We start from the raw sequence: 22,945 nt of genomic DNA, 5'->3' as shown, positions 1-22,945 counted from the left end.
TCCTTTTCTGCTTTGAAGCACTTCACTTTTGTAGAAGCGCTTTACACATTTACGTATTGTATGTCTTTTGACATATCAGTTCGTCCATAGGCTTTTCTCTTATAGCTTCGCTCTTTCTTAATATCTGCTTTACCTTGACTGTGACAAGTACTCCTATAGCGATTGATCATCCACGTCTTTCCCTTTCAGTGTTGTTGTCTCAGTATCTTGACTGGGAGGAGTATGAATAGTCCCAAACCTTTCTGTGTCTCCCTCCCAGGTGTCCTGTTCCCGTTACCTGGCACTCTCAGGGATAACGTCAATAGGGTTTCTTAGTTCGGGTTTTGTTCTCCAATTTGCATGGCTCTCCTTCTTCCTTTGATATCCCAGACCTGTATCTTCAGTACCAGGACATTATGCGGTTCCGACAGTGTAGTGGTTTTGGTGTAGTTGCAAGGATTGCAAGTCCACCACAGGATCTTCATGGTCACGCCACCACTTAATGCTTTTCTATCTCTCCAGCTCACAGGATGCTTCTCGTCCGACTCTCAAATTTCAGTTCGACTGCCGGATTGTAACTCACAAGCTTCCCCGGAGTTCTGATGTATCTTGCTCTCTCCAGCTTGGAGGACGCTGTGCGTCCAGGTCTCGGTTTGGGCTCGACAGCCCCCCGGTGCGATGTAGCTGTGGGCCTTCCCCGCCGTACACCCCTCATTTCATCCTACTAGTCTCCGTTAAATGGTGTTTTCCACTTGAAATGTGTTCCTTATTACTTGCACAGTATGCCTGAAATGTTAGGAGGATCTTTAGGGAGTACCTCACAGGAATGGGAGTCCTTGTCCCTGGCAGGGGGGGGGGGGCGCCTCGGTGAGATCCTGCTTGCCTCATCCCTTAGGCAGTTTTTTGCGGCGTAAGTTCACCTCCCTTGCCTCACGGAGGCCCCTTGGGGATAACTCCCACGATTCGTCACAAATATCATTTTAGAAATATTGCGTTGGGGAATGGAGGTTCATATTTTGTGTAGGATTGGTGGTATTGCAGGGAGGCTACGTGCGGCGCGATGAGAAAATTGGGGTAGAAAATATGAAATTATTTTAGGAAGCTCTAACCCACTCACAGTTGATCGTTGGGCCAGATGGGTGGCCCCGATGAACTTATCGATTTGAGAGGGAGTGTGGGTCACAATACTCCTTTCTCTAGGGAGATCAATGTTCAAGCCCCCCCCCTCCCGCTGCAGTTAGGTTCACCGTGGGACATTGGGGTTTAATTGTGTTTTTTTTTTTTGTCCTGCTTTAACTAAAACTTTTGTCCTTTCACAGCAGAGCATTTCCCCAATGTTATCAAAGTCCCACACGCCTATTAAATCCCATCTCGGATGAAAGCCTGATCGGACACTAGCAACATGTGTTGCCTAAGAGTAAATAACCATTAGTCCCCTACAAAGGCAGTGTCAAGGGGCCTTGCCCGCTTGCCCCATCCTGTTTCATGATGTGCAGGGGGCGGGCACAAGGGTGGGGTGGGGCAGGGAGGGGTCCAGCAAGCTTTCAGATAATAAAGTTACAGGCAGTGGAAATCCTAATTTGCCACAATGTTCCACCCAGTGCCTATGATTTCACACTATTTTGCCCAAAGAGAAGCCAGTGATTGGTTCCTCTCTGGGCAATCCGAGGGTGGACCATCTGCTCTGACTGTACTCTTGAGATTTTGGGGGCACTGGTTGTAGTGTCTGACATCCCTTCTAACATGTTGGTATGGTGACTTTCTCCCCGAAACGCACACCAGCTGCCATGCCATACCCTGCGACTTCACGCACTATTTGTCGAGTCACTTACGGACATGGGTTGTGGTTTTACAAATTCACTGTTGGGTCTAGAATTTCATATTGCAACACATTTTCCCTTGTGTAGTTATAGCCTCACCGTACCAACCAGTCAGAGCGTTGGGTGAACTTGAGGATGATGGGGAGGGGAGGGGTGAGCAGTGAGAATGTGACCACCTCAACGGTGGTTCAAGTGGGGGTTCTACAGATCCGCCTTGTGCCTGCTTATGTAATCGCTTCAGTGCATAATCTCACTACTGTTAACTTCATTTTCAGGTGCTGGGGAGTCTGGGAAAAGCACCATCGTTAAGCAGATGAAGTAAGTTTCTCACCTGCTATTCCTGTTTATATTTAGTGCAAAATACACACTGCTCTACATTTTGTTGCCTTTTTCTTTTGCGTCTCTTGTTTAAGTAACATGTCTTAATTCCACCTGTGCCTATTGGTAAAAGGACCTTGCGTCCCTTGAAGTTTGCTGTTGGCAGTTTTACTTTAAGTCTCGGATTTGAAGGGACTTGTCTAATGAGTCATGGTGTGTGAGGTTGTCACTGGTTTTCTTCTTCTTCTTTGACTTGACTGAGGTCTGTGCTTTTCCAGGATCATTCACGAGGATGGGTACTCTGAGGAGGAGTGCCGGCAGTACAAGGTGGTGGTCTACAGCAACACCATCCAGTCCATCATCGCCATTATTCGAGCCATGGGGAGGCTGAAGATTGACTTCGGGGACGTGGCCAGAGCTGTACGGTTCTTGCTAATTTTTTTATTTTTGTTGTGTTGCTTTAGGTGGAAAGATCTTGGGTTGGCAAAGTCTCTTTGGTGATTGATTATGGGGGGAGGCGGTGGAGGAGGGGTTGGTACTTGCCAGTCATTCCTAATCCTGTGTCTTATTCATAACACCTCTGTATTGCACAATTTAATGTCTGCAGTGATCCCGGGTGCCAGTTTCCGAGTTGGCGTTTCCTTGTATTGTGGGATTTCAATTGGGTGTCCTGAGGAGACTCGTTGCTTGGGTCAACTGTTGCATGTTCACATGGACGGGAGTTGTCGTTCTGGAGTTGGTAGCTTGTTGGGGGTTGGGGGGGGGGGGCAAGGGTATGTACACATCTGGTTAAGCCAACGCCACATCTTCCCTCTGTCCCAGCCCATTGATGTCTCTTCTCTTTCCGTGTGACAGTCCTAAAATATCTATAAAATCCTGTTCACTGCTTGGCTTTGTTCCGTAGTTGTTGTTAGGCATTTATGTAGCGCCCTATATATCATTGGTATGATCTCAAGGCGCTTGTGGGTTGAACGCCCTTGGGGACCTTAGTCCAGGTCAGTCAAGGGAGTAGGGTAGCATTGGGTGCTTGGGTGCACTCGATATGTGTGCAGCAAGTGTGATTGCCTGATTGTAGCTGCATCCTAACGTTGGGTCGGGTCATAGTGAGAGATCAGTTGAATGTGTGAAGTCCGGTGTTTGGTCTCCGAGACTGCGTTCTGACGGCATTAGGCCTGTGTTGGACATTTACCAGTGCAGCTAGGCTGATTTCTTTCGTGGCGTATAGCTGCGTTCTAGCAGGATGTTGAGGTGCTCATGGAGTATTTTGTATGTGTCCAGCTAGGTTGAAACTAATCGAGGGGTATAGCTGCGCTTTGTGTGTTGGTGTAAAGTGGCGAGAGCATAGCGGTAGAAGAGGTGAGTGTCCTGAGTGGATGATTTACTCTTCTGAGCCCACTGTTCCTGGATTACATTCTGGCTCTGGACAAGCTGGCAGTAGTCCTTATGTTTGGCGGTAGCAGCACTGTATTCGTAGGTAGAGCCAGAGTAAGTTATGTTTTGCTTGGTCAAAGGGTCATTATTCTTAGGCTCATCCCTATGCGTCTCAGGAGCCCATTTTCCAGGTCTGTTCTTGTGGTTTATGGTGGGTTGCAGGGTAGGTCTAGGAAGAATACGACAGATGTTTTCTTGCACTGACCTGGTCACACTGAGGCAGTGATGTTAGAGGACGGGCTCGACACTTGTCGGCCAGCTGTAATTACTTTCCAGACTAATGTTGAAGTCCTTAATCCATAAGGTTGGTGGGTTTCAGCAGCCCCAGATGGTCCGAATCCTGGTTTACGGAAAGAGCCAGGTTTTTAGAGCTTTGCGGAAGGCCATATAGTCTTGGGTGTGTCGAATGTGCGGAGGGAGTGAGTTACATAGTTGGAGCCAAGGTTGAGGAGGTGGACCCTCCAATCCTGGCTGAACTGGAGGCTGGAAGCGCTAGTAAGGGGGCAGTGCTTGACCTCAGGGTGCATGAAGGTTGGTAGGGTGCCATCTTCTCATGAAGTTATGCTGGGACGGTCGTGTGCACTGCTTGGTCGCTAATGCATAGGCTTTTGAAAGTGGCCCTTTGTCCAACAGGGAGCCAGTGAAGAGTGTGGGAGCGGGACGAAGATGTGATCTCTTTATCCCAGAGCAAGGAGTCTGGCAGCAGCGTTTTGGGCTCTTTGGAGTTTAAGTTGGTATGCCGGTGCACCCAGGTATAAGGAGTTGACATAGTCCATCTCGGCATCATAATGGACATAATAGCAGCGAGTCTGTTGGGGTAGCTGAGGTAAGGGAAGATGGGTCTCAGGAGTTTGCGTTGGTATTGACAGAATTTTGATACATTATTGATCTGATGGGAGAAGGTTAAGCCCGGGTCCATAGTGCAGCCAAGGTTTTGGACTATATTGGCGGTAGGAGGGGTGCCAAGGAAGGGGGGGGGCATGGGAGTGGTTGCAGGAGAAGGGCAGTGTTGCTACATATCATGATCTTCATTTTATTTTGGTTCAGAATGTGCTTTCTTGTCGTCCTTCAGTCAATATCTGAGGCAGGCTTCAAGGTTGGGACGTCGGTTAGAGCTTGTTTTGGGAATTCTCTGGATAATTTGGGTATAGTCCGCCTAGTTGTAGCAGATGAGGTTGTGCGCGCATATGATCTTTGTTGGATTAGTCAGAGGATGGAAAGGAGAGCAGAGAGGCAGGCGACTTTGGGGTACTCAAGTGTTTCATGGTGCGAGCGGTTGAGGCAAAAGGGAGAGGGTGGTGATTTTGTTTGAGGAAGGAGGCAATCCATTTGAGTGCCGAGGCTCGGATTCCTAGGGAGTGAAGTCAGTCAAGGAGGGTAGAATGGTTAACAGTGTCAAAGGCAGCTGACGGATCAAGCAGAACCAGTGCTGCACAGGAGTCTGCAACGTCCTTCAGATCATCACAAATCGAGATCAGAGTGGTTTCAATTTCATGGTGCAGCCTGAAACCTGATTTGAGCAGGGTTGAGTAGTTTGTTGGATTCTACAAAGTGGTTGAGCTGAGTATGCAGCACGGTCCATTAGTTTTGTTAGGCAAGAATTGATGTAGTAACCCTATGGGAGACTACACAACCCTTGTCATCTTGGTATTAGGTAACCCACCTTTTGGTATAGGCCTGTAATACACAAGTTGGTAGTGTGACTGAGCAGCCAGGCTTATCTCAAGAGGGGTCAATGTGAGTTGTAGCAATGAAATCCACCAATACAAGTAGCCAAGTAACACTTATACTCAATGTTTTTGTTATAAATAATTACTTAACAATCGTTTTTAAATGAGCATTCTTTAAAAATGACAAAATATGCAGCAATCACACACTTCAAAATACTATCTCAGAATCAACACAAAACGAGTAGCTACCCTTTAGAGATACTTCCTACACACTGGGGTGACTTCACTAACTTGGACAGTATTTGCATTTATATATCACTAGTACACTTTGTAGATTCTGAGGTTGGCAGAAAGGAAAGGTTGGAGGAAGGGAAAAGGTTAAACTGGTTCTCGAAGCATATGAGCACTTTAAAATCTTCCAATGACGTCTAGATAAACATTCCCAGCAATATTAGTTTAAAACCAGTGCATCACCTATGAGGGACAGTAAGAATGGAATAGAAGAGTCTGCAGTGAGCCAGGACATCCAAAGTCAATTGGAGCAAAGTCTATGGAGCTGACACATCTCTTAGATGGTAAACGTGTTGCACAAAGCTGGAGTTGGTTGAAGTTAAATCACTGTAGTGTCACAAGCTGTTGAACTTGTGATGGGTAGAGCTGCAATCCACTCTAGCGAAGCAGCTACTACAAGTATCAACTGAGAAGAGCAAGCTACAGACACTGAGGAAATTACCACAATTTGGAACAGTACCTTTTGGTTAGTCGTCCAGCTGGCGCTTGTGTGGTTGCAGCGATGCAGATGCTGGGTTCCTGGGCCTCCGTAATGGGGACAAGAGGGGGTAATGCCTGGGGGACTCATGCGGCTGCTATTCGATGGTCAGCACCGGCGGCAGCTACAGGCTCTTTTCGGATTAGCGTGACTTTGCGGTTTCAGCGCTGAACAGCCAGCCAATCAGGACTGGGCGCATTCAGGCTTTCCTAAATACAAAGGACGGGGGAGTTTTGGGAACATCCCTCACTTCATGCATACTGGAGCCAGAGGCGGGTTTCAGTACTGAACCCGCCAAAGGCAAAACTAACAAAGGGCTCAAACCTGGCTTGGCATGCAGAGTAAAACCCAAGAAAGACATTGCAAACAAAAAATAGCAAAAAACGGGGCCATTTTGACACAATGGTCACCCATAGGTGCTGTACTGCAGCTGAGGATTCAGTCTACAGTAGAAAAGCACAATGGTAGGAAAATGAAACCACTGCCACCAGCCTTTTAAAGTAGTGAGGGTAACGTAACATTTCTTTACATGCGTAGGTAGGAAAGGGGGCTTGAAGTAACCCCCAGCACTCCACATAAGATGGTATCTTGGACCTACCAAGAGACAAGGTAAGTAAAGTCAATTTCAATTTACTATTCTTGGGAACAGTAGTTCACACAAGAAAAGCTATTGAAACCTTATGAGATCTAAATTATTTTTCTGTGACACTGCACTGAAGGTGCTGTGTCAAAATACAAAAAGTAGATTCCTAAGGAGTTTGTTAGACTCCAAAAACAAAGGAAACAGAATCTAAATCGGGTCAAAATACACGAGAGAGAAAAGGGGCTCACTCACACCAGGGTTAAAATAAAAACAATCCTAAAGCACAGCAAAAGAGCTGGGGGGTGGTCTTTAAGGTTGAAGGGAATTAGCAGAAATGAAAATTTTCCCTAACCCCCTGAATATTCTGCTCCAGAAGGGACAGGAGGATTTAAACAACTCCTGGATTAATCTCCTGATCCAGTCAGTCATACTTTCTGGAGAGACCATCAGCATTTTGGTGATTACACTGACATGTGTTCTATGGTGAAATCAAACCCTTGCAGGCTGATTGTCACCTTAACAATTTTGTCCTTCATCTGAATTAACCATCTCAAGGGTTGGTGGTCTGTCTGAATAACAAAAGTAAAACCATACAAGTGTGGCCTAAACTTTAGAGACCACACAATGGCAAAACATTCACTTTCAATGGTTGCCCACCTTGTCTTGTGGTCCTTCAGTTTCCTACTGATGACACAGATGGCGTGTTCCCTGCCTTTCTCATCCAGTTGTCTCAAAACTGCACCTATCCCTGTATTAGAAGTATTGGTTTGTACAAGGAAGGATTGGTTGTAGTCCGCTCTCAAGACTGGAGCTTGACAAAGGGCTTTCTTCAGTCCTTCAAAACCCTTGGGGTACTCTTCATTCCACCTGACCTTCTTGGGGAATTTGAATGAGATCCCATTCAATGGAAAAGCTATCGTCCCGTAGTTCTCTATAAAGTTCCTGTTGTATCGTGAGACCTAGGAAGGCTCTCGCTTAGGTCTGAGTAGTAGGAGTGGCCCAGTCTTGTACAGCTTGTACTTTGCCAGGCAATGGCCTTATTTCGCCTCCTCTTACCTCATGTCCAAGGTAGACCAGTTTACTCTGACCAATTTGACATTTACTCGACTTATGGTTAGATGGGCCTGTTCCAGAGCCTGCAAAACATAGCTTAGGTGGTGAAGATGCTCTTCCCAAGTGGGGTTAAACACTGCAATGTCATGCAAGTATGCCATGCAGAAGTCCTACAGAACTTGATTCACCAGCCTCTAAAATGTAGCAGGCGCATTTATGAGTCCAAAAGGCATAACCTTAAACTGGTAAAGGCCTCCTGGGTGGAAAATACTGTTTTCTCCTAGGCATGGTCTGTCAGAGCGATTTGCTAATGTCTGGTCAAATGTACTGAGGAACTTGGCTGAACCAAGCTTGTCCACTAGCTCATCTGTCCTGGGTAAAGGATGGGCATCAGTAGGGGTGACTGCATTAAGAGATCTATAGTCCACACAGAATCTCAACTTTGTTTCCTGCTTTTGTCACTAGTACAACTGGTCTAGCCCATGGACTTTTAGATGGCTCAATAACCCCAAGATCAAGCATCTTCTTGACCTCTTCCTTTATGTGGGATCTTACATGAGCTGACATTATGTAACCCCTGCTTTTGATGGGATGGGGGGAGACTGTCACCAGTGAGGATTTTGTATTTGTAACGCGCACCGTCAGGCCCGGAGGCATAAGGGCGCAACTTTGGACATGGTTACATAACGAGCATACATGTATTCAAATTTTAGATACAGTGCAAAGTATTCAGAGCATACAGCAATATACATCATTTACAGAGTAGAGATTAGAGCAGGTGTTCTACTGGGACAGGGCTCCCAGGTACATAAGAAATCCGAGTCTCAAGGCTGATTGAAGAGCCAGGATTTCGTTTTGGACTTGAAGGCACTAAAGCATTCTTCTGATCTGCTGGTGAGGGGGAGGGCATGCCGAAGCTGGAAGCTTGGACGGGGCAAGCTTGATCCACCTGCTTTTTGTAGTTTGAACCTAGGATTAGTTAAACGGTTGGTCTGGGCGGTTCTTTGAAGGCGGGTAGGCGCGTGGTGGCATAGCTAGCTGCAGAGATAGGGGGGGGAGAGGGGGGCTTGGTTGGCTACGCATTTGAGGGTAAGGCTTTTAGTGCAATTCTCTGACAGGTAGCCAGTGCAGATTGGATCTAGATTCCGAGATGTGGTGGTTTCGCGGGATGTTTAGGGCTGCTCTAATGGCGTTGTTCTGTTCTGGGAGATTTGCAATTTCAGATTCTCTTGGCTGGTTCCTAGGTAGAGGGCGCTACCATAGTCTATTTTGGCCATGATGAGGGTTCTGGCAAGTGTGACCGTGTTTGGGGTGGTCAGAAATGGCCTGCAAGTTGCAATGAGTTTGCAGGTGTATGCTGAGGCAGATCTGACTGCATTTGTTTGTCGGGATAGGGTGACGTCAAGGTGGACGCTTAGGGTTTTAGTATCTTTCGAAACTTGGATGGTGTTGCCATCGATGATAAACCATTGGTAGGCCGGCTCGAGTTTACTAAGGCGTTGCGTGGTGCCCAAGATGAGGAGCTCAGTCTTGTCATCATTGAGGCATAACTGGTGTTGTGCCATCCAAGCTTGGATGACCAGGTAGATGTCATTCAGGGCCTTGGTGTCAGCCAGGTAGTCACCAGTGATGGAATGAGTATCTGGGTGTTGTCAGCGTAATTCGTATGAGACACCCAGATAGTCAAATACATCAAAGAGCAATTTTGTAAAAACATAGTGTTGGCGACACGCAAGAACCCTGGGGGACGCTGCAGTGAATAGGGGAGGGATCTGCAGCTGCAGATTTATAGAAGACCCGCATAGATCTATTACTCAAGAATGATTTGATCCAGGCCGTAGCTGACAGAGAGAAATGGGCAGCCGAGTGAAGATGCTTGCATAGGATTTGGTGATTGGCCAAATCGAATGCCGCAGAGAGGTCGAATAGAAGTAACGGGGCAAGTTTGCTGTTGTCCTTTAAAACTTCAATTTGAGTCTTTAAGTCTAGTAGAGCTGTCTCTGTTCCGTGTCTGGGGCGGAAGCCAGATTGTCTAAGACCTAGAAGATTATTGGCTTCCAAGTACTATTGGATTTGCAGGTATTTTTAGCAGGAACGGGACAGTAGTAATAGGTGGGTAATTGGTAGGTATGCTAGGGTCAAGGGAGGACTTTTTGAGCAAGGGGATCACCCATGCGTCCTTAAGGTTGTCAGGGACAGTTCCTGTTTTAAAGGAGGCATTGATGAAGGATGTGATAAATGGGGCCAAATCGTGGGCAGATTCCTTAATGATCGGGGCAGGGCAGGGATCAACCTGGCAGTTGGAGGGTTTGATCCTCGGGATAATGTTTTCCACCTCCGCAGTGGTGAGCGGTGAGAAGGCAAACCGTTTGAGATTGGGCACGTCGGGAGAGGGGGCCCCAGCTGGGGTAGGTGGGAGATTGTCGAGTTTCATGCTGTCTTGTTTAGCTATGATTTTAGATTGAAGCGTGGTGATTTTATTCAGTAACGCTGTCTGAATGTTGGCACACCATTTGCTATCTTTAATGCAAGTGTTGGAGGGGGGGAAGCAGGGGCTAATGGGAGTTTCAAGCTTTTTTAGGATCTTAAAGAGTTCCTTAGAGTCAGCTTGCAGGATACCGTTATTGAGGGACACTTTTTTTCCACCTCTATAATGGCTGCTTTGTAGGTGAGCGATGCCAAAAGAAAACCCTATTTGTGCGCGTCAGAAGGGTGACTTTTCCAACCATTTTCGGCACAGCGTTTAGTTTTGCGGAGTACTCAACTGTGGAGTGAACCAAGAGTTAAGGTGTGCCCGTGGTTTGGCCTTCCTCAGTTTGATGGGGGCAATAGTCTATAGCTGTGAGCATGCTGCAGTTATAGATGTCAGCTAGGGTGGTCGGGTGATTGCAGGAGTCAGTGGCCGCTTTAGCCGAAGGGAGTAGCAGAGGGAGAAGTTTCTCCTTGGTTATGTCCTTTTTATTTCTGGTCTGGAGAGCAGGCGCTATCAAGGTCTGGATACGGGGGGGAAGCTTCAATATTAAGTGATGATGTGGTGGTCCGACCATAAGCAAGGGGTATTGGCTAGGGCGTTGATCTTGCAGTTAGAGCTGGCTAGCTAGTCCTGGGTCCTACCTTTTAGAATGCGTGGGCTCTTGGATGTGCAAGGTGAAGCCAGAATTAGAAAGGGCGTTTTCCAAGTCTAGTGCAATGGGATCTTTGGTGTCGCCAAGTCCCAGGTTGAGGTCTCCAAGGATGATAATTTGTGAGTTAGTTTTTGCATCATCAAGGAGGAGGGTAGAGCTTTCGCCGACCAAGGAGGGTGCAGGGCCTGGGGGCCTGTAGATTAGGTGGAGGGTGGCTGTTTCATTAGGTGTAAGTGCGAGTTTGACTGATAATAGTTCAGCGGACTTGAGTTTGGTGTTGGTCGATACTCTTAAATCCAGAGTGGTTTATGGATGATGGCTAGGCCACCCACCTCTGGTGTGGGAGGCAGAGCTGCGGTCACATCTCATCATGCCGAAGCCGGGTGGTAGGACAAGGGACAAGGGGGGGACCAGATGCGGCATGAAGCCAAGTTTCAGCTATGGCAATGAAGTCAAGATGTTATAAGGTCTGCTATATCTAGAGCGAGCCCTGAGAGGGAGCTGGCGTTGATGAGGGCGCCCTTGATAAACGTCAATTTCGCCTCTGTAGAGGGGGAGGGTTGCCATTGGTGGGTGCAGTGGGTGAGCACGGTGGTGTGTCGTGTTTGCTACGGGTGGGGCGTATGCGGAATCTGGTGCCTAATCTTTTTGTTTCTGAGAGATAAGGAACACGGTTGATTCGGAGTGGGTTTACTAGCGAAGTGTTCCAGCCAGAGGGCTGGGTCATTGAAGTATGGGTTAATGTCAGTGTTGAGGTGCTGGAGGCCTAAGGTAGGTGCCATAGGGTCCATTGTGGGGATTGCCATGTGCAGGGTTGGGGGGGGGGGGGGGCAAGGCTTGGGAGCGATAAGGTGTCTGATGGCTGAAGGTGTGTCGGCCGTGTGGGACGTGTGCGTAGCTGGGTGATAATTGCTGCTTCAAAGGGCAGAATGTGGTACAGTGTAAGGAGCGCCCTGAAGAGCATGGTGGATGTGCACCTAGGAGGAGATGCGTCGCAGCAATAGGCAAATTCGATTATGCTAGGGCAGTGTAAAATCAACAGTAGGCAGGTTCGATTTTAGCTAGGGCAATACACAGACAATAGTAAGATGTGGCAGGCTAGATGCAACTATCGAGGCACAGTATGGTGGCCGGCTAAAGCAACTAAAAACACAGTATAGTGGCAGGCTAGATGCAACTATCCAGGCACAGTATGGTGGCAGGCTAAGGCAACTAAAGCACAGTGTGATGGCAAGCTAAAGCAACTAAAAACACAGTATAATGGCAGGCTAGATGCAACTATCAAGGCAGTTTAGTTTTAGGCTGAGTACAGAATCAAGGTGCAGAGTAGTGATAGGCTAGGCAGTTAGGAAAACACAATATAATGGCAGGCTAAGGCAACTAGGAAACGCAGTGTGATGGCAGGCTAGATGCAGCTTGCAATGGCAGTGCATTTTCAAGTGACTAAGAGCATGTGCACTGTTAGGGAGAATTCTCTGTTTAGGCTGAATTTCCCTACCTAGTGAGTCCCCCAGCAGCTTTGCTGGATTTCTGGGGTTTCTTTTTTTCTCCTGCCAAGAGTGAGACTCTTTTACCCTCACTCTTGGACATGTTGAAGTGTGTTTTCTTGGTTAAACCTTGTGTTGAATGGGCTATGGGGTCTTTTACTCCATAGGGCCTCATGTATTTTTGTGATGTGGGTTACACAGCACCCTCTGTGCCGTGACCCAGGGGGGTCCTAGGGACTCCCCAACATAGACTCCATACCCTGGGACTGACTACTGTCTCCCAGGGCATGTAAAGTCACCAAAGACTTTGCTAGTCTTGAATCCTGAACAGAACCAGTACAAACCATCATATTGTGGACGTACTGGCTGGGGCAATTCGATTGCCCCAGGGTCTGTTAGTCGAGGGGGCACGTCTCCGTCCCCCCTGATCGAGTTTTGGCTGGTGGCAGTGGAAACTACGTTTTATATTCGACCGCGAATATTTTCCTATGGGATTTCCCATTGTTTTAGGCTAACACATTTAATTATTTATTTACGGTAGCCTTAAACATACCGCCGGTTTATATATTTATTTTTATAACTCCGGTTGGGGCTTTTTGCCAAAACTTGATTCTAAAATGGCGTTGGTGTTCGCCTCTGTAACTCTGACCCAAAGTGGAGCCCTTTGTTCCACTTTTTGGCGGGCTTCTCCACAGAAGCCCTCCAAAGTGGTGCCACTCTGGCTGGGGTACTTAGGAGGGGTGGAGGGGGATTTAGGCACCCTGGACTGAGTTACCTTGGTAACTCATGTCGCACTCCGTCCTGATTGGCCCAAGTGGTGAGCCGGCCGGCTCACCACTTAGCATGTTTGAGTGACAGCTAGGCTGGGTGAATGGGGGTTTGCTGCATAAAAGCAGGGCTTTGGGGACTGGAACTTCAGAAGTCGCCACAGGACCAAGAATCCGACGAGGGAAGAACTGAGCCGACCTGCTTCGACGACACCACCCGGTGGAGCCCTGCTGAACCGTCTCACCACTTTTCCCGACGACCGAGGAGAACTCTTAACGGAGTGGCTCCTTCCCTTGACTGGTGGGGACAACCAGTTTTCGCCTTCTTTTCGCTTCTCGAGGTATCTCGTGGCCGCCTTGCCAGTGCCAAGCACCCCGGCAACCGGAACCCCACCACTTTTACCCCAACCACGAAAGTCGGTACAACCCTTTAACCGGAGGACTCCGCGGCTGGTTTCTTCCCGGGCAGTGCAACGACCTTCTTCTTCTGCTCTTCAGCGAGAACTTCTTCTCCCCTGACCGACGTCGAGCCTTGCTGCCACTGCCTGGAACAACTGCCACCGCTGGAGGATCCTTTCCGCTTAAGGTACCGTGTTCCGCCTGGCTTCCCTTGCTACCGACTGTACGGGGTAGATTTAGCCCCCGGCTTTCGACCCTGGGAGTGCCTGGGACACCCTGGCTAAACTTTCTAAGCCACTCTAAACTCTTTCTAACTCTTTGCAAGACTTTGAATCCCTAATAACAGTGTGATCTTGGGGCACATTTTCGCTCCGGCTACTCTAAGAGTGGGCCCTGCCTAGTGACTTTTGCTCACCTGTGACTTTGTGTTTCTTTGAGCCTATTGCAAGTGTTCTGGACCTTAGAGTGGTGTGTTTAACCCATTTCTGTTTCTTTTTATCCCTTCCTTAAACCTACTAGAGTGTCATCTAACGTTAAGCGCTCACCTCTGTTTTAATTATGTGGAGTTAACTTAGAGTTGTCTAGATGGGAGTAAGGGTTGAAACTGCTTTCATTATAACTGTGTTTTAAGTGTTTTTACTATACTTTGCTAGAGTGTTTTCAACTTATGTGTTCTTAAAAAAATAAAATAACTATATACTTTTGAAACCAAGCTCTGGTCAGTGTTTGCTTGTGCTATTGTGTCTGAGTACATATTGTGTATACTTTGCATACTGCCTAACTCTTCTTGAGGGAAGTCTGACTGCTCAGCCACAGCTGCCAGGTAAATCTGGGTGGTGCAGACTGCTACCAAGTGGGTTTACTGCTATACCTGTAGTCTTAAATCTTTTGCAGTGTTCCCCAAGGGAACTGCACAGGTTTCTGCCTAACACTGGTGTACAGCGGTGGGATTTGTATTGAGTATACATTTTATTGTGCTTTAGATACCTTAGTGCAACTAACCACAAAGCTTAGCACTGTAAAAGTAATCCTCTAACATGTCAGTTATAGAAAGCTATAGTCAAGAGTCCCTTGCAGCCAAAACTGCTGATTGTTTAAGAGTGCTCTGTAAACATAAGGATCTCCTGACTAAGGGCAAGAAAATGGAGCTGATTGAAAGATTGTTGGCTAACCAAAGTCTGGGTGATGGTTCAGAGGAACCTACCACTCCAGCAACTGTAGATGACAGTATTGAAGTTAACATGGAGCAAAATGTTGATGATTCTGAGGAAGAGTCAGAAGAGGAGGGTGAGGCTGTTGTAACTGTCCCCCCTAGGCCTCTGCCTGCTCTACCTGCTGTACCTACTGGACCTTTACCAGGTCCCACATTTAGTCCTCAGTACTTTGAACTGGAGAAAATGAAGCTAGAATTGGAGTATAAGAAACTTAATGCTCAAACTGACAAAGAACTAAGGCTAAGGGAAATGGAGCTCAAGTATGACTTAGAAATGAAGAAATTATCTGTTGAGAATGTTTCTCTCTCTGGCTCCTCTAGAAGTTCCAGTCCTAAAAGACCCCGGATGCCTAAAGAATTGATTGGTATGTATGAGCCTAAGTTGGATGTGTTGGATTGGTTGTCTCTGTTTGAATATAATCATGGGCTCCAGAACATCACAGGAAATGACTTACTCACCTGGTTGTTCTCTAGGCTTCCCCCTGTTGCAACTGATGTGGTAATGGAGATGGGGGAGGAGGATAGGAAGGACTATGAATGTGTGAAACTAGCTTTGATAGCTAGGTTTGGGAAGACCCCTTCCCAGTATCTTAAGAGGTTTAGGAACCTCAAAAAGCATGATGGTACCCCTTGGGCTACCTGGGTGAGTGAATGTTTGAAAAACTTAGAGGGATGGATTAAGGGTTACAAGGTGAACACTTATGAAGGTATGAAGAATTTGTTTATGTTGGAGACTATTTATGATGCCTGCTCTCCTGAGCTCAGACAACACTTGGCTGATTCCAGGGAATTGGATTCCCGGAAACTAGCTAAGGCTGCTGACTTGTGGGTTGCCAACAGGGCCACTCACAAGGATTCTGGGGTAACTCAGAAGAAGGATGGGGAGAAACAGTCTAAAAAGGACTCCAAAGAGAATTCTAATACTACAAATTCCAAAGAGGGCCCCAAACAAAACTATAAGGGTAAGCCACAAGGGAAACCAAATCAGGTTAGTGTACCTCCTGGTCCCAGACCAGAAGGAGGTCAGAACAAGCCTCCATTCCAGCGAGCCTTTGGCTCATGCTTTGTTTGTAAGGCTACTGACCATGTGAAAGGAGATCCCAGATGTAAGGGTAAACCTTCAGGGGTCCAGCTTGCCTCCTTAGCCTTCGCTCCAGAAGAGGAAGTACATATGGCAAGTGGAAACTTTCTATTACTAGCTGATGAACCCACTGGAGTCTCAGCTAGTGTTTCTTTAGTCTCTCTGGGGTTGTGGGAACAACAGAATTTAGATGTCTATAACTCTATCCCAGATAATACTAAAGAGTATTATAAGGACAGTGTCCAGGTGAATGGTCAGGAAACCCCTGCCATTAGGGACACTGGAGCCAGCATAACTGTGGTGGATGAATCATTTTTCAAGGCAGAGGATGTTGCTAAGGCACCCAAATGCCTCACCAAGTTAGCTGGTGGGCCTGTGCAGATGTGTCCCCAGTTACCAGTTCTCATCCAATGTAATGATATGGCTGTAAAAATACCTGTCAGTGTACAATGTGAAGTGCCAGGTAGGGTTCTGTTGGGTAATGACCTCAAAGCTCTTGGAGTTGTATCTCATACCCCCAGACCTCCTAGCAAAAGGTTCCAGGAACTCACAAAACCTGCAAGAGAGAAAACCCTGAGAGGGTTATCTCAGGAGATGATGACAGAAATCACTCCTCTCCCACTGGAGCAACTTGCTGCAGTAACTACCAGATCAGGAGCAAAGGGGCAACCCAAGACTCCTAGGAAAAAGCCAGCAGCAAGCACTCCAGTGCTTCCAACAAGGACTTCCCCTAGGTTGTCCAAAGTTACACCTGTAACTCCACCTCCAGCTGAGGCTGAGAGGGAGGTACAACCCTGTGTGGTTGAGCTAGACTCTGAGGAAGAGCTAGAAGGAGGCCCCAACCTTATTGGAGATTTGGACCCTGAGGACCATCCTGAGCTGCAGTCTTTACTGGCAGAAGGGGGGCCTAGCAGGGCAGCTTTTCGTAAGGGGCAAAGAGAATGTCCAACTCTGGAAGGTCTCCGCCACCAGGCAGCTTCTCAAGCTGATGGGCAAGAGCCTGGGAAGTATAGGTTGCACTGGGAAGATGGCCTCTTCTACAGTGAACCCACTGAGTCTGAACCTGGAGACTACAAACGCCTTGTAGTCCCACAAGAGAACAGACAACAGTTCTTACAACTAGCCCATGAGATACCTTTGGCTGGTCACTTGAGTTTCAAGAAGACCAAGGAAAGGCTCTCACTCTACTTTTATTGGCCAAAGATGGGGGCTGAAGTAGATAGATATTGTAAGAGCTGCCATACCTGCCAGACTTCTGGTAAGGTTGGTTCCAAGAATGTGGCACCTTTAGTGCCTCTCCCAGTTGTGGGAGTCCCATTTGAGAGGGTAGGGATTGACATTGTTGGTCCCCTTGATCCTCCAACCTCCTCAGGCAACAGGTTTATACTTGTTGTAGTAGACCATGCTACTAGGTACCCTGAGGCAATTCCTATGAGGACTGTTACAGCTCCGGCTGTGGCTAAGGCCCTCCTTGGTATTTTTACCAGGGTTGGGTTTCCTAAGGAGGTAATCTCTGACAGGGGGTCAAACTTTATGTCCCACTACATGAAAGCCATGTGGAAAACCTGTGGAGTTACCTACAAGTTCTCAACCGCATACCACCCTCAGACAAACGGGTTGGTTGAAAGGTTTAACAGAACCATGAAGAGCATGATAGGTGCTTTAGAAGAACCCCTTAAGAAAAAGTGGGACCTTCTACTGCCATGCCTTCTCTTTGCTTATAGAGAAGTCCCTCAGGAGGGAGTAGGTTATTCTCCCTTTGAGCTTCTCTATGGCCATCCCGTCAGAGGTCCATTGGCCCTGATTAAGGAGGGATTGGAAGGTGCTCCTCCCCTCAAGCCAGTCAGAGTGACTGACTATGTGATAGGTCTCCGGAGGAGAATGTCACACATGATGGCAGAAGCAAGTGACAACTTGAAAGCTGGTCAAGCCCTGGTCAAACATTGGCACGACCAGAAGGCTAACATGGTTGAGTTTACTCAAGACCAGCTAGTTCTAGTTATGCTCCCAACAAGGCAGAGGGCCTTGCAAGACAAATGGATGGGACCCTTCAAGGTTGTGGGAAAACTTGGAGAGGTCAACTATCTGGTGGATCTGGGCAGACCCAGGGAAGCTCCTAGAGTCTTCCACACCAACCGACTAAAAGCATACATCTCCAGACCTGATGTAGGAGCCTTGCTTCTAGCTTCAGCTGCAGAGGAGGAAGAGAGTGAATCTCTCCCTGATCTCCTCAGAGGTGTGCCTTTAGATGAAAAAGTTGAAGGAGTCAATCTCTCTTCAGACCTGACACCTGAGCAACAAGAGGAGTGCAAATCTATGTTAAATCAGTTTGCCTCCCTGTTCTCACTGTCACCAGGCTTGACCCCTTGGGGCCAGCATGAGATACTCACTGGTGACTGTCTGCCAGTCAAAAGCAGAGGATACAGAATGTCAGAACATATCAGAGCCCACATCAAAGGAGAGGTCAAGAAGATGCTTGATCTCGGGGTAATAGAGCCCTCTACTAGTCCATGGTCTAGCCCAGTTGTGTTAGTACCAAAGGCAGGATCCAAAGACTTGAGATTCTGTGTGGACTATAGAGCTCTAAATGCAGTCACCAAGACTGATGACCACCCTTTGCCCAGGACAGATGAGTTGGTGGATAAACTTGGTGCAGCCAAGTACCTCAGCACATTTGACCTGACGTAAGGCTATTGGCAAATAGCCCTGACAGACCATGCCAAGGAGAAAACTGCATTTTCAACCCCAGTTGGCTTGTACCAGTTTAAGGTCATGCCTTTTGGACTAAAAAAATGCACCTGCCACATTCCAAAGGATGGTGAACCAAGTTCTGGCTGGGATGGAAGATTTCTGCATGGCATACTTGGATGACATTGCAGTCTTCAGCCACTCCTGGGAAGAACATGTGAACCACCTAGGACATGTGTTGCAGGCTCTGGAACAGGCCCATTTGACCATCAAAGCCAGTAAGTGCCAGATTGGTCAAAGTAAAGTGGTCTACCTTGGACATGAGGTAGGAGGTGGAGAAATAAGGCCTTTGCCCAGCAAGATTGAAGCTGTGCAAAATTGGACAACACCAACTACTCAAACCCAAGTGAGAGCTTTTCTAGGCCTCACTGGATATTACAGGAATTTCATTGAGAACTATGGGACCATAGCTTCTCCACTGAATGTAATCTCCTCTCCCAAATTCCCTAAAAAGGTAAAATGGAATGAGGAGTGCAATCAGGCCTTTGAAAAACTGAAGAGAGCTCTTTGCCAAGCTCCAGTATTGAGAGCTCCTGACTACCACCAACCTTTCATTGTACAAACTGATGCTTCCAATGTAGGTATAGGTGCAGTTCTAAGCCAACTGGATGAGAAGGGTAGGGAGCACCCCATTTGCTTCATCAGTAGGAAACTGAAGGATCCTGAGACAAGGTGGGCAACTATCGAAAGAGAATGCTTTGCTATTGTGTGGGCACTGAAGAAGTTTAGGCCATACTTGTATGGTTCTACTTTTGTTATTCAGACTGACCACCAACCCTTGAGATGGTTAATGCAAATGAAAGGGGAAAATCCAAAACTATTGAGATGGTCAATCTGCCTGCAAGGGTTTGATTTCACCATTGAGCACAGGTCAGGGTGTCACCATCAAAATGCTGATGGACTCTCTAGGATGTATATCATCGACTAGAGGTATGAGGTTCATCCAGGAGTGGATTAAATCCTCCTGTCCCTTAGTCTGGGGGGGGCGAGTGTTAGGGAGAATTCTCTGTTTAGGCTGAATTTCCCTACCTAGTGAGTCCCCCAGCAGCTTTGCTGGATTTCTGGGGTTTCTTTTTTTCTCCTGCCAAGAGTGAGACTCTTTTACCCTCACTCTTGGACATGTTGAAGTGTGTTTTCTTGGTTAAACCTTGTGTTGAATGGGCTATGGGGTCTTTTACTCCATAGGGCCTCATGTATTTTTGTGATGTGGGTTACACAGCACCCTCTGTGCCGTGACCCAGGGGGGTCCTAGGGACTCCCCAACATAGACTCCATACCCTGGGACTGACTACTGTCTCCCAGGGCATGTAAAGTCACCAAAGACTTTGCTAGTCTTGAATCCTGAACAGAACCAGTACAAACCATCATATTGTGGACGTACTGGCTGGGGCAATTCGATTGCCCCAGGGTCTGTTAGTCGAGGGGGCACGTCTCCGTCCCCCCTGATCGAGTTTTGGCTGGTGGCAGTGGAAACTACGTTTTATATTCGACCGCGAATATTTTCCTATGGGATTTCCCATTGTTTTAGGCTAACACATTTAATTATTTATTTACGGTAGCCTTAAACATACCGCCGGTTTATATATTTATTTTTATAACTCCGGTTAGGACTTTTTGCCAAAACTTGATTCTAAAATGGCGTTGGTGTTCGCCTCTGTAACTCTGACCCAAAGTGGAGCCCTTTGTTCCACTTTTTGGCGGGCTTCTCCACAGAAGCCCTCCAAAGTGGTGCCACTCTGTCTGGGGTACTTAGGAGGGGTGGAGGGGGATTTAGGCACCCTGGACTGAGTTACCTTGGTAACTCATGTCGCACTCCGTCCTGATTGGCCCAAGTGGTGAGCCGGCCGGCTCACCACTTAGCATGTTTGAGTGACAGCTAGGCTGGGTGAATGGGGGTTTGCTGCATAAAAGCAGGGCTTTGGGGACTGGAACTTCAGAAGTCGCCACAGGACCAAGAATCCGACGAGGGAAGAACTGAGCCGACCTGCTTCGACGACACCACCCGGTGGAGCCCTGCTGAACCGTCTCACCACTTTTCCCGACGACCGAGGAGAACTCTTAACGGAGTGGCTCCTTCCCTTGACTGGTGGGGACAACCAGTTTTCGCCTTCTTTTCGCTTCTCGAGGTATCTCGTGGCCGCCTTGCCAGTGCCAAGCACCCCGGCAACCGGAACCCCACCACTTTTACCCCAACCACGAAAGTCGGTACAACCCTTTAACCGGAGGACTCCGCGGCTGGTTTCTTCCCGGGCAGTGCAACGACCTTCTTCTTCTGCTCTTCAGCGAGAACTTCTTCTCCCCTGACCGACGTCGAGCCTTGCTGCCACTGCCTGGAACAACTGCCACCGCTGGAGGATCCTTTCCGCTTAAGGTACCGTGTTCCGCCTGGCTTCCCTTGCTACCGACTGTACGGGGTAGATTTAGCCCCCGGCTTTCGACCCTGGGAGTGCCTGGGACACCCTGGCTAAACTTTCTAAGCCACTCTAAACTCTTTCTAACTCTTTGCAAGACTTTGAATCCCTAATAACAGTGTGATCTTGGGGCACATTTTCGCTCCGGCTACTCTAAGAGTGGGCCCTGCCTAGTGACTTTTGCTCACCTGTGACTTTGTGTTTCTTTGAGCCTATTGCAAGTGTTCTGGACCTTAGAGTGGTGTGTTTAACCCATTTCTGTTTCTTTTTATCCCTTCCTTAAACCTACTAGAGTGTCATCTAACGTTAAGCGCTCACCTCTGTTTTAATTATGTGGAGTTAACTTAGAGTTGTCTAGATAGGAGTAAGGGTTGAAACTGCTTTCATTATAACTGTGTTTTAAGTGTTTTTACTATACTTTGCTAGAGTGTTTTCAACTTATGTGTTCTTAAAAAAATAAAATAACTATATACTTTTGAAACCAAGCTCTGGTCAGTGTTTGCTTGTGCTATTGTGTCTGAGTACATATTGTGTATACTTTGCATACTGCCTAACTCTTCTTGAGGGAAGTCTGACTGCTCAGCCACAGCTACCAGGTAAATCTGGGTGGTGCAGACTGCTACCAAGTGGGTTTACTGCTATACCTGTAGTCTTAAATCTTTTGCAGTGTTCCCCAAGGGAACTGCACAGGTTTCTGCCTAACATGCACCAGTAGGGCAATACAGTGAATATAGCTAACAGTTGATACAGCATATGGCTGGGTATAGGTAGCATGTGGCAGTCTTTGGAGCAGTGATCAAATATTGCTGCAATTGGTTTCACAGTTCAACATTACAAGCGCTCAGTGGTCAAATGTAAATTACCTCTATGGAATAGAGTACATCTTTGGAGCACCAATATGGTCAGTTGTGCTGCGAGGGCGAGGTCCAGGCTCTGTTCAGGTGCCAGGGGGGCAGGGGCAAGTAGGTTGGTGGGCAGGGGCAGTGGTAATGATGAGGCTTGGTGTTCTGGTGCAGCCTGCAGCAGGATGATATGTGGCCCCAAGGGTCAAGCCTGGTTTCAGTGAGAAGAGGGAGGCAAACTGATTCAACAGAGCCTTGTGCTCCTCCTGTTACAGAGTCAAATCTGAAGAGTTTTAATCCTTGAACTATCTCATCTGAGGGTTGTCCCGGAGATCGTGGAGAGGCTCACTCTCCTCCTCTTGATCAGAGGCTAGAAGCAAAAGATCCTAGTTCTGGTCTGGAAACAAAACCAACCCTTCTGTCTGTTAGTGTGATGGACCCTAGGGGCCTCCTTGGGATTGCCCAAGTCCACTAAGTAATTGACCTCCAAGTTTACCCACAATCTTGAAGGGTCCAATCCATTTGTCCTGAAAGGCCCTCTGCCTTGTAGGTACCGTAACCAAAAGAAGCTGGTCTGGAGAAAACTCCACCATGTTGGCCTTCTGGTCATGCCAATGTTTGACCAGAGCCTGACCTACTTTCATGTTATCTGAAGCTTTTGTCATCATGAGTGCCCTCCTCTTACTGAGGCCTAGCACATAGTCTGTGACTCTCACTGGCTGTAGAGAAGGAGCACTCTCCAACCCTTCCTTGATCTGGACCAAAGCGCCTCTGACTGGATGTCCATAGCGAAGTTCAAAGGGGCTGAACCCAACCCCTGCTTGAGGGACTTTTCTATAGGCAAAGAGAAGGCATGGTCCCACTTTCTTCAAAGGGGTTCTTCTAAAGCACCCATCAGGCTCTTCATAGTTCAGTTAAACCTCTCCACCAACCCATTGGTTTGGGGATCGTAGGTTGTTGAGAACTTAATGGTCATGCCAGTTTTTTGACCCCTTGTCCGAGAGGACTCCTTAGGAAGACCTACCCTGGTAAAGATACCAAGGAGGGCCTTAGCCACTGCCAGAGCAATAACAGTTCTCATAGGTATTGCTTCAGGATACCTAGTAGCATGGTCTACCACAACCAATATAAATCGGTTGCCTGAAGTTGGAGCGTCTAGGGGATCAATAATGTCAATCGCCACACTCTCAAAGGGACTCCCACCATAGGGGGAGTGGGCGGGGGGGCGCACTAAAGGTGCCACATTCTG

At 47.7% G+C, this 22,945-nt stretch overlaps 1 protein-coding gene across 1 annotated transcript in view; it reads left to right on the top strand.

Annotated features, from left to right (window-relative positions):
- Window positions 1-22,945, top strand: part of GNAI3 (G protein subunit alpha i3) — a 257,782-nt gene that overhangs the window by 56,696 nt on the left and 178,141 nt on the right. Inside the window, exons 2-3 of the mRNA XM_069632998.1 lie at window positions 2,075-2,117; window positions 2,396-2,537. Of these exons, the coding sequence (XP_069489099.1) occupies window positions 2,075-2,117; window positions 2,396-2,537 (185 nt within the window). The remainder of the gene's footprint in view (window positions 1-2,074; window positions 2,118-2,395; window positions 2,538-22,945) is intronic.

Source organism: Ambystoma mexicanum, chromosome 13 (assembly GCF_040938575.1).
Source record: "Ambystoma mexicanum isolate Mex_15411 chromosome 13, UKY_AmexF1_1, whole genome shotgun sequence".
NCBI lineage: Eukaryota > Metazoa > Chordata > Amphibia > Caudata > Ambystomatidae > Ambystoma > Ambystoma mexicanum.
The sequence above is the reverse complement of the archived record's forward strand: the minus strand, read 5'-3'. Positions and strand labels throughout refer to the sequence as shown.